This window comes from Larimichthys crocea, chromosome XIV, assembly GCF_000972845.2.
Source record: "Larimichthys crocea isolate SSNF chromosome XIV, L_crocea_2.0, whole genome shotgun sequence".
NCBI lineage: Eukaryota > Metazoa > Chordata > Actinopteri > Sciaenidae > Larimichthys > Larimichthys crocea.
In genome coordinates, this window is record NC_040024.1 from 98,127 (window position 1) to 110,862 (window position 12,736).

Genomic DNA, 12,736 nt, shown 5'->3' on the forward strand with positions numbered 1-12,736 from the left:
GAAGCTCGCTGGAGTCCGCTCACAGGAAAGGCGGGAAAGTCAGATGAGTGTCAGCAGTGGCTGCCAAACAAAAATATCATCATTTTTAAAAAAGTCAAAGATTTTCAGATAAACACTGCTATTTTACAAATTCACAAATTATTACTTTGTAAATTATTGTACTTTTTAAACAATTTCCCGCAATTTCTGATTCTGAGTATTTCTGATTTCTGATACTTTAACATACATGCATTTGCATGTCATTTTATTAAGCAGAAAAAATACTGTATATATATCATAGTATTCTTTTCTGTAGAAAAATGAGAAATAACAAATCTTCCATGATTTGCATAATTCTTAAAATAACAATTTGATTTACAAATAACATCTGAGATTTGTATACAATTAAAAAACAGATAACTACCATCTATATCTGTTATATAACTACGAATTTTAAGTAAGGTTAATCAATGCTGAGTGTAAGACATTTAGACTACAAATAATCTCTATTAATCTGCTATTTATTTATCTGCTATGTATGTATATGTATACAATTAAATACATGTGTATATAATTTATTTTCTGTTTATTATGATGATGATTATAAACTGTGCATATGTGAATAATTATACTGTGATGTTTAATCTATGACATGGAAGTGGAAGTATAAAGTACAATAAATCAAATCAAATCATACTTGAATAAATGACAGTTATCTTAAAACTTATGTACATTCTTTTGTAAATGATATGAAGACACACACCACACACACATAGAAATACATCAGTCTTTATTGGCACAAGGAGTTATTAACAGGAAAAAGTGCTCACACACTGTGGCTGAGTGTACAGACAGTAAAGTCCCTCGTCTCTGTTCACGTCCTTAACTTCACAGCATCACCTGATGGACTACATCTGGAAGTGCAGCTGTGAGCAGCAGCAGGTCTGACCCTTCATCAGTTCAATGAGTCCAGTTTGATCCAATACTCAAATATCAGGTCACACAGTTAAAGAAAACCACCTCGAGGACAGTTTTGGTTTGAACTGAAGTAGTCATTCTGAAAACTGGTGACAGCTACATCTGTGGATTATACTGAGTAACCTCCACGGATTCTGAAAATACAAGCTGCTGTTCACTTTTATCTTCACAGTATTAAAGTGGCAGCAGTAGAAGTGAGTATCTCAAAAACCTGAGCATAAAGAACACGTCTCTTTATAATTTGGATGAACTGATCCTTTAATGTGCAGCTAACATGTGGCAATCAGGGAATTTCTTCATTATATCTTCAGTACCACAATCAGTGTGTCAGCATATTTAAAGGACCAGTTTGCCTTTGCTTTCTCATCAAGACTTCAACACTTCTCTCATATCTGTCCTTATTATCTGCAACTAAAGCTAGGAGACAGTCAGCTTAGCTTAACACTGGAATCAACTAGAAAACTTCCAAACTTCCAAACTTCCAAAACTTCCAAAACTGTAAACTTGGTGGGGATGAAAGACGTGATGATTGTAACTAATTAGAGATCTAATCAGGATCAGACCGAGCTCATTACTGACCTGCATGGAAGGTCCATCCCTACATTTCTATGAAAACACAGCATCATCTACATATAGCATGAAAAGCAATCAGTGCAATTATAGTTGACCAGGTAGAAACAATCCCTGACAGACATCCAATTTATTTTCCCTTTGTGCTGATTAATGATGCATACATACACACTCTGTGTGATCACCTGTAACATTAGTGATTGGATAACTTCCCTTTCTTTTCAAATCTAAAAGCCCCAGATGACAGAATACACAAGATTTGATTCAATAAAAAACAAAAGGAATGACAAAACAGTTCACAACATAATCCCAGACAAGATGCTTATCAGTTAGATAGAACTGATTAACTTAACTTAAAATATGAGTTTGTTTTACTTCATGATCCCACCGCTCAGTGACATCATAACGTTAGGTTAGACTGATAAAAGTAGCCAATGTTAGCCTCTGGCCACAAACTGGATATAAAAATACATTTTTATGACGAACACTCTGGCTGTCTGTAAGGAGAAAATATATAACCTGAATTGATTCTAATGAGACATTTTAGTCAGTTGTATCTTTGAAGATGTCAGATGTGTCATTATTATCATAATTTGTAGTGTCCCAGTATAAATGTGATTTCAAGGGCTCCTGAAATCACATTTCTGGGGTCAAACTTGTGTCAAACCTTTTGTAATTCTATAGTTTATTAATGTTCATATTCTACAACATATTGTACAACATTCTCATATAAAAAGACTGACTCTTGGTGTGGTGAATTAAATTGATTCATTTTGTATTTTGGCTTTTACATATGCTTATGTATAGAGTACAGAGTATGCCACTGGAATAATGATACAAAATATTAGAAATGGATTAATTAAATTCAGGTTTAAAAAAATAACAAAACATTTACACATTTCCTTTTAAATTTAAATACTAACCAATGAATTAATTTTGTATTTTACTTGAATTCAATTTAACAATGTTGCCTAGTTGTGATCGATTTTAACGAATACTCGATTTTAAAGCTTCTGTCTTTAATTCAAGGATTAATTAATCAATCAGTGGGATATCAAAAATTGAAATGCCTTCAATTTAAAAATTTAATAATTATGTCAACATTTGAAGACAGAATAGAAGCAACATTCACACAGAATGATCTTTTTTTAAAATTTCTTACTTTGAATTTATCAATACAACTTCTATGTGCTAATTTGATTTTAAATCCATTACTAAACTGATTATAATGAAACACTTTAAGGGTCTACGATTATTTCAGTGGTATGCTCCAGCCTCCATACATCAAACAGTTAATACAGTAAATTAGATTAGTCAGGGGCATAAAATGGCAGGTCAGGCTTAAGTGGAAGTGCCCGTTAGCCCCTGAGAAAGATCACAGCCTCACTGACTTTGGTGCATAATGGGAGTGACCTCTGCTTCACCTCTGCCCGGCCTCCCTCACAGGGACTGGTAGCCGTCGGTCCTCCTCCTGCGGCTCAGCAGGTAGGCCACCACCACGACGAGGATGAGCACCAGCAATGTCACTCCCACCGCGATGGCAACGCGGTAGTCCGGCCGGTCGGCAGCACAGACGTCAGCTGGAAAACACGAGACGTGTCAGACATCTAATATCAATAACACACACATAAAATCCTCATATCTTCAGACACATACAGTATATTATTTCTTTAATGCAAATAATATTAAGAAGTGCAAATATGATTAATCATTTAAAAGGTTCTTTACTTTGTATGGAAGTTTCTGAGTGCCTGTGTTATAAATGATTTGATGATTTTTAATAAAATAAATGTATAATTTATCATTAAAAAATAAAAACTGTTGATGGGTGAGAAAGTAAAAATAAAAATGTTTGAGTTCAGTTTTCATTTTCAGATGCAAAGTTACAACCAAACTGACAATGAAAAGATTCTCCCGGGCGACTTTTGTGAAACATTTCAGAGACAACCTTTGTGATATCGACCATAAACATGATCATAAAAAGGTACAGGTCTGTTGTCTGATCGTTTGAAAATGAAAATGAAACGTTCCTTCCCGTACAATGTCCAGATCATTATGGCAGTGTCATGCTTGGCAGTACACTTTAAATCATCTGTCCATAGATATCATTTTAAACAATGATTTTTATTAAGAAAACAAAATAAAAAAAGTAATTTAAAAACATTTTTTTCATGTATTCACAATTGTAAAAGATTAAAACAATTAATATAATTAATTAATTAATAATTAAATAATTAATTAATATTTTTTTTAAGTCTTTGAGTTTGTTTAAACTACATTTATTCGTTTCTCCTCTGTTTTGGCCGTCAGCACAGCGCTGTGTGGTTTAATATGGAATTACAATATTTGCTTTAGCGCACAGTGTGGGTCAAAACTGTCCAACAAGAGCAGAAATCTATCCATGAAAACAAGTGCAAAACAAAGATCAATATATTCTCTGTGAGTACATGCTGTGAACAGTCGTGCATAAACTCTACATGACTGTCAAACATGCAGCACCGTGACAAATATCAAGAGCTGCAAGGCCAAGCTTTGGCACTCATCTCATCGTTACTAAAGTAAGTCGAGGCTGCATGATCCTTTTGTTTCTTCACATGATAATGTCAACATCCCATCAGAGACATGCTGCTGGTGCAGTTAGACTGTGGTCAAACCTGCTAGTCCAGGTCTGCAGGTGACTCGTGATACAGTTACTGAGTGTGTTAACACGCTGTTCTACTGACAGCAATGTGATTCAACTGTGATTAGTGACCTCGCCCTGACGACTTTAGAACGAGGCAGGGATCATTACTGATAAATTTATTAATAAATTAATTAAGGAGTCTACAGAAGACTTGTGTTTTTGGTTTCAATATTTGTGACCTGAAAGTAATACTCTTTAAATCTTTGTCTAAACCAAATACATTGTATACACTGATGCATTCATGTGTACATAGTATTTTACTGTCGTATCTGGTAGAAGTGCAGCTAATAGAATACTTCTGGGTACTTAAATCTCTGATAACAAAACGTTTTTATAAGATGACCACATGACCAGATCGTCCATAGTCCAGTCCAAGAACTTCTAACCCACGGTGCTGATCACTGATTGGCCGTGTTATTATGTCTAGTGCTGTGATGATGCTCTTCACTTTTCTTTTCAGCTTTGGCTACTGCTGCTGCTCACACTCACTACTTCTCCTGTTTTCTCCAGTTATTAAGAGGAAGTTGCTCCTATTAAAAGGTTGCTAGTCATTGAATTAAAATTAACGACTAGTATTCATTAGTGAAAGTAACTAGACACATTTTTGAGTACTAATTTTTGAGGTATTTGTACTTTACTTATCTTTACTTATACTTTACCATTCGTTAGTGTTGTTACTTTTTGGGGTACTTTTACTTTCAATACTTTAAATATATTTGAATTATTTTTACTTCTATCTAATTTTGAATGCAGGTCTTTTATTTGTAATGGAGTCATTTTCAGTTCTTTTTTTTAGTACAATTCTTCTTAGTTACATTACTGAATCAACAATAGAAGAGACAGATGAGGTAAGAAGCTCTCACTGAGCCTGATGATGATATCTTCATGGAGACACTTACATGTGCCAAAATCATTGCTCTTGGTCAGATTGAAGCCCTGCATCCGGTCCTTTGTGATATCCAGGTACAGTCCATTCCCCATGTAGAGTGACTCATTCTTGCAGGAGTAGGCATGTCCGATTTTTGCGGGGAACAGATGCAGTGACTGGTTGTTGGCAGAGTACTCTTTGTTACCTGTAAGAGTTCAACAGAGCATTTCTCATGTGATTTGAGGATATAATGACACCTCCCTTAAAAAGAACTGCTGACGGTCAGAATTAGATCCAAACTTGTTTGACTGCATTGCAGGAAGTAGGTCGGCGTCACATGCTAACAGACTGTTTTTATATCGAGCTGAACACTGAAAACAAGGAAGTTGTCGGCTCTTGAATGCTTCTCGTCTATGTTAATATTTACCGGTCTTGCTTAAGCTCCACCTGCAGCTCTGTGCAGTAGTGTGCATGCACTGACCCACTTTGAAGAGTCTAAAGTTGAACTAATAAAATCAGTAAATCATACATATGGACTGAAGCAAAAATGTGAGCAGTCATGACTTACCTCCCTCGCCAAATGGATAGTCGAGGTTGAAAGACAGACTATCAACAAAGGCCTGATTATCAGCAACGCTCTGAGGTGACAGAAAACAGGTTCAGTTGTAATCCAGAGGTGGTGGGTGTTCATATTTTTAATCCATACTGGAATTACATGTAAGATTTTAATTTACACTTCACCAGACTGGATGGATGGACACATACACTGTGCAACAAGCTGTGTAAGTATCTCTTCTGTCATGTGTTATGTGGTCACAGCCCGTTTCAGTGATAAACACCCAGTTTGGTAAACCAACAAATGCAACCGAAGCTAACATATCACTAATTGTCTTTCTCACTTTCTCTTTAGCAAAGAGCAACACAAAATAAAACAAAGAACATTCAGGTTGAAACTCTCAATCAACAGAAAATGACTGATTTCCTGTTTTTGTCTGTTGTACATCTGATTGGCTAGATATCCTTTGGGTTAACTGTTGGACACCAGACCTTTCATGACTTTTTCATGAATACATTTAGCTATTTTCTACATTAAATGATCCATCAAGAGTCTGATCTGTATTCGTCACAGTGGATTCACGTTCAGTGAAGTACAACCCCGGTCTTTCTTTGTGGACGGTTGCTGCACCAGCTGTGGTTGTTTGCCTTTGCAAATATGATTTGCGTTAGATAAAGGCACTGTGCTGTATTTGTTAATGTCACTCTATCTGGCTTGTGCAGTTTTTTTTGGCAACGATACACTGGTATTATGCCTCACCAAGCAACTTCAACACTCACAACCTGTTCATCCGGAGTGTTGCTTAGAAAACCACTAAATGAATCACACAAGCGTTGTGGAGTGAGGAGGTGTGAAGCAGCCCCCCCCCCAGCGCCTGTCACATGCTCTTTGAACAGGCTTGTCAACTAAACTTCCCCTTTTCTTAACATTTCTCCACTGATTCCAGTTTCAGTATGAGGTTACGAATCAAACAATTTGTTATAAGACTGAATGTGTTAGTTGTGTTAATGTCACAGTGTTTCATCGCTCAGGATTTTCCGTAAAATTCAGTTAAAAGGTACTACAAAGACTGGCTGTGCGTTTGTGACAAATTTAGGGAATCAAAAGTACCTTGTTGAACGAGAAGGTGATGTGGCCCTCTTTGAAAGTTAGGGTTAGCTTGGCCGTGGTTTCCTTACAATCCCCGCTGGCTGTGGTTAACTTTGGCTGAACAACGAAGGTTCCATTGGCCTGAAAGATAAAGAAAGAGAATTCAGGCAACCGCTGTGATCTTGATCTTTAGAGAAACCACTATTATCTGATCATGCAGGATTAGTAATTGTCATATGATGAAAGGATGACACATATGTAACCTTCCACAGTGTTCAACAATGGCACAACAATGAGGAAATCAAACTGTGGGTGAAAACATTTTCTTGATTCCTGAAAACGTGATGCTGATGACTGCCTTTCTGAAAGCTGAGTCAGAGGCTCGTGCAGACTATTGATGAAATCTATACATTTTCAGATTAGATTAATTTAACTCTAAAAAATGAGCTTGAACTATCTTTCCTGGGTATCTGTTGAGTCTGTTTTGACAGTGAAATTTACCTTCAGCGTTTCAAGTCGGATCTGTAGCCCCATCTGAGCCAACAGGCACACTTTTTTGTCTATTGTCACATTGTAGTTTCCCACAGTCACATTGGCGGGGGGTGTAGGTTTAGGAGACGGGGTTGTAGTTTTTGGGGTGGTGGTTGTAGGCTTGGTTGTAGGCTTGGTTGTAGACGCGGTTGTAGGCTTGGTTGTAGACGCGGTTGTAGGCTTGGTTGTAGACGGGGTTGTAGGCTTGGTTGTAGGCTTGGTTGTAGGCGGGGTTGTAGACGTGGTTGTAAGAGGGGTTGTAGTATTGGGTTTAGGGTCTGTGCTAAACTCCTCCCCAGGAATCACAGTTACAGAAGGTTCGTCTTTAGCCCATGACAGCGCTTCAAGAAGGCATGGAGAGACAAATGACTTTCATTGATCATACATTGAGCACTAAATTTGAATGATCTTCCTTAGTTGATTTTCTTTAAACAGAACAACAAGTTGAAAACAAAACATTTGGCATCCTATTAGCTGAAATAAAATTGTTCCGGCTAATGAGCTAGCTGACAATTGCCTATTTACACATCCAGCAGACTCGCTACCTGATGAATTAAGTCCATTTTTTCTTTCTTTTTAGCTTTGTTTTGGTCTCCACCCAATCTGTCTGCTGTGTGGCGCTGAGCAGGTAGTGCACAGTGGGCCATTGAAAATGCCCCTAATGACGTATGACTAATAATTTAGCCTAATTTACACGTTGTGAAAAAAAACACTAAACACTCAATCATGGCTGGCTGATAATTCTCTGGGGGGTTGTCTACAAACACGTGACTCCTTTTACATTACACCAAATCACTGAATCTGTTGTTAGTGTAAAAAATACTGATGAGTTCAGCTTCAAAGTTTTTTGGTCCATTAAAAAATGACTGAACTGAGAGCAAACAAAAATGATCTGTTCCACAGCGTGACTGCTTTGCATGTCGACGTCAGCGTTGCCATATTTAAACAAACAAGTCCACAGCGCATTTATGACACTGTGATGTGTTTTCAGCACACAGCTTATCAGCAGGTTCAGGCAGTTATTATCAAAATGTCCCAGTTAGGATTCAGATAGGACATAGACTTTAGTGTTTGGTGTTACTGACTGGGTTCATCTTGAGCTGGGCAGAGTGATTTGGGTGGATTTTAAACAGGCGTAAAAGAGTAAATAGAAACTCTGACCTCCAGTCAGTGGTCAGCATTGAGCAAACATTCACCAAAGGGAACACTGATGAAAAAAAGCAGGAATGGATATCTAATCTAAGTCATTAAACGGGCTTAATTGCCATTGAAATGATTAGTTAATATAGTTATTTATTTACTTATATTAATTGTAGTGCAAAAGAAAAAAAAGATTGCTTGAGTAGTATAAAATCATAACTGCTAATATTCATTCACTGTCTTTCTCCCTGGACTTGCTGATTCTTCCTGTCCTCCAGAAAAAACAGCGCTCTTCTGCCAGCAGGCATGTGACTCAGACCTGTAACACCGCAGAAAGACTGCGGAAACTTCTGCTCCCGAAACAATCCAGGAAGTCACAGAGAGGTCTCATAAAAACATGTCATGTCTCATTCTAACAGTGAGAGCATGCACAGGCTTAATAAAAACATAAAGTCTGCCTGCAAACATTTAACACACGTTTTCACACGAGTTATTACACTGTAGAACATTAACACATGATAGAACACATCTTCATGTACACACTCCACAGGGTCTTCACTGACACACACACACACACACACTTCAGACTGCTTGTCAAACTCCAGACACACACACACACACACACACACACACACACACACACACACATACAGTGTGTGTTACCTGACAGGGCGCACAGCGTCACAGCACACAGCACAGCAGCTCTCTTCATGGTTTACCTCTGATCTTCTTCTGACACTTGCTCAATGTGCAACAACTGCGCTGCGTCCGCACTGATAACTGAGGAGGGGCGTCAAGCTGCCGGAGCCACGGCACGGGACCGGAACGTTTGAGCTAAACAATAAAAGCATCCTTAACCGTTCAGGGAAAGATGCAACAAGTGGGTAGAGATGATGGTAGAGAGGAGAGCTGGATGTCCTACAAGGACATATATTTATCTTATTCTTCATATTGATTTAATATTACATCAATAAATCACATTTATTTTTTTCAAATAAATCTTTACGATTCGAAAGATTTTGGTTTGGATGCTGTAAATAAAATATGTTTTTCTGCATGGGTTAAGGAAAAATAACAGTGCAAGTCATTTGTATCTTTTTCATACATTAATATACAGTATTATTAATAATAACTGTTAAGAGTATGCTAAGATAAAATACACAGAGGTGATAAACCAATCATAATCTGGATGACACAAGCCTTTTATTTTGAAAGCATCCACCAGAAGCGCTAGTGTTGACAATGGAGTGCTAATAATGACTTGAAACCTGCCACCAGCTGATATCAATAGTCAGGAAACGAAACCAATGTGAGCAGCAGGGAGGGGACAGATGTCTAAAAGTGGAGTGAAAGGTCGCATGTTATTTTCCAGAACAGTGAAACGCAGCCTGTGTTCAAATGGACTACATTTACCATGAGCAGAGCTCAACTACAGCAGATCACATGTGTTACGTTAACTTTAGGCTGACCTGTACAATACATGTGAACACACACTGAAAGAAGTACTAGTAATACCATAAAGACAGTATGAGTGGTGGTAGTCAATTTAACTCTGGTAACAACTGCAATACTACTACTACTACTAATAATAATAATAGTGCTACTTTAGTAGGAGTAATAATAATGTAATAGTAGTAGTAACTGTCATGGCTATGACAGTTACTACTACTATTACACATATGTGTCTTGTAGTAGTAGTATATGACCAGTATTAACAGAGGTGGTAGAAGTTATCAATAGTAGTAGTAGTATTTGCAGTTGGTATGAGTTTATGAGTAATTTCTTTATCCATCTTGTGTATACGAGCTGCTGTAACAAGTGATTTTCCCTGATCAGTAAAGTCTATCTTATCTTATCTCTTTGTTTTTGTAATGTAACAGTTATAGTTATAGTGGTTGTGTTTATAGTAGTAGTAGTTCTGGTAGTTGTAGTAGTAGTTGAGGTTGTACAGGTAGTATACAGAGATTTAATGTAATATTGCTGTCAGAACCAATAGACAGAAAACACACGACGTTTCCTTTCCTCATGTGACACAGAAAGAGGAAACAAGTTGTTTCCCAAAAACACACACACACACACTCACACTCACGCACACACAAGCATGTGATTTACAGTGACACTGTGTAACTATGTGCTTGTCTAGCATGCTGTCTGAAGGAGGAAGCTACATATTGCTATGGTCAGGCCGTGATTTCACCTCAGCCTTGTGACTGAGCGTGTCGCAGGTGTGTTTGAAGTGAATCTCTACATGTACCCAAACATGTGCTCTGCTGCTCTGTTCCCTTTGTGTCAATGTTCAGATGAATTGAAACAGAGCGGAACAAGAAGAAACAAAGTATCAGGTGAATTTCCTTCAGGCATTCCAGCAGCCACACTGAGGCTGAGTGTACCGCACTGAGGCAAACTTTGAAGGGCCACTTCAGCATTTTGTCTCTGGAGGGAACTTTCTACAGTGGAAGAAAAAAAGCCCTGATGACATCATATTGAATTTTTCACACTTTTGAACTTTAATAACTCCTTTAAAACAAGACAAAACAAAAAAACAATGAACAATGAGGCAAAGAGTAACTCATAAAAAGTTGCATTATGGGAAACGTGGGATCCATTTTTGACACATAGGATCAAGACGTCACAATATCTCAGCCTCTGCTGCTTTCATTTTGACTCTTCTTTTTTCAAAACCAATCTTAAGTCCTTCAACTTGAAATGAAAAATTGCTACAATACTTGTTTAAAGCACCGTTGTGTAGGGTTTAGTGACATCTAGTGGTGCAGTTGCTGACTGCAAGCTTTCGTTTAACCCTCTCCTCCCTAGTGTGAAGGAGAAGCTACACCAACTGGCCACTTTACAAGGTCCACTTGTACGATCCAGTGTGATCCAATACAATACAACACAAACAACTCTGCCATAAATTCTACTTTTATGAAGCTTATACTGTATTAACAGACATATTAATTAAACTATTATCTCCAGGTTGTAGTTTGTTAAATTGGACTGCACTATAATGCAGAGGTGTTTCTAATATTTTGGCCACCAAAATGAACATACATGAGAGGGCCAAAATATTATAAACCTCTTTTAATAAAATGCACTCCTGTACAACAACAGCACTATAACCTTAATAATTTGATTAGATTAGATTCAACTTTATTATCACTGGCACAAAGTACAAGTACTGACACAATAAAATACAGTTTAGTATCTAACAAAGTGCAAAAAGGCATTAAAGTGCAGAGTATGAACATATGTACAAGTATATATAAATATGTTAGATACGTTAGATACATACAGTGTTAACAGTATGGACAGATTGATAAGATATTACAGCTTGTGTAGAAACAGTATTTGGAGTATAAATATCATTTTATGTGTAATTATACAGTATAAGTTAATTAAGCTGAGATATATTGTTTCAGTATGAAATATAATATATATAAATATATATTTACAGTATTAACAGTAATAGTGCAGCTGTGAATACAAGTGATTAAATATAGCTAACATCATACACAGATTAAACAGCTTGAAATGACTACACTGTAGATATTTACAGTTGGAGAACATCAGGAGGGGGGAGTCAGGGATGGAGAGTGTGGGGAGAAAGAGTTCAGTCCATGAGGCTGTAGGTCAGAGTTTAGCAGGGTGACTGAAGCTGTTCCTGAGCTTACTGGTTCTGGAACGGAGAGACCTGTAGCGCCTCCCAGAGGGTGGTGCTTAATAAAGGAGGATTACAGTAGATTTACAGTTGATTGATTTGAATGTAAGCTTCGTATTGAATCCACTAACAGTATAAAGAATGGACAGTGCATGCGTGACATCACCCATAGGTTTCTGAAGAGCCATTCAGCTCAGAATCTGTGGCCATGTTGGCTGTACTGCCTCTTACTGCCTCCCGGCTAATCAAAAAGTTGAGCCGAGGAAGACTGAATGATGCCTGGATGCTCGAATAAGCCATAAATAACAGCACCCACCTGTCAATCAAAGTGTCCATGCTGTTAATTCTGCATAACTTTAAGCCTTAATATAATGTGAACAGGTGAGTTGTATATAAATTCACCCTCAGTACAGTTGTCATGAACGGGGAAATTAGCTACAGAGACAAAACAGTTTTTTGTACCAGGCTGTAAACATGTTTATTTCTGCTGTGAAGTTGGACATTTTAATGCATGTTACTAACTAAACTTCCCTGGAGTTTCTGTGCTCTGTCGTCCAGCAGGTTCTCGTGGATCGTGGCTGCTGCTGTGATCCTGCACGACGTCCACTACATATATTATTACTGTCATTATTACTACCATATCTGCTACTGTGGTCATTTTATCATTCATTGTAATTCATTGTCATT

At 37.5% G+C, this 12,736-nt stretch overlaps 1 protein-coding gene across 1 annotated transcript; it reads right to left on the reverse strand.

The window, feature by feature from the left end:
* Nucleotides 1-2,967: 2,967 nt before the first annotated feature.
* Nucleotides 2,968-9,106, reverse strand: cd68 (CD68 molecule). Its single transcript, NM_001319937.1, is given in 6 exon segments — nucleotides 2,968-3,107; nucleotides 5,110-5,283; nucleotides 5,647-5,716; nucleotides 6,745-6,864; nucleotides 7,225-7,595; nucleotides 9,058-9,106. Coding segments are annotated over 6 exon segments (924 nt in total).
* Nucleotides 9,107-12,736: the final 3,630 nt, after the last annotated feature.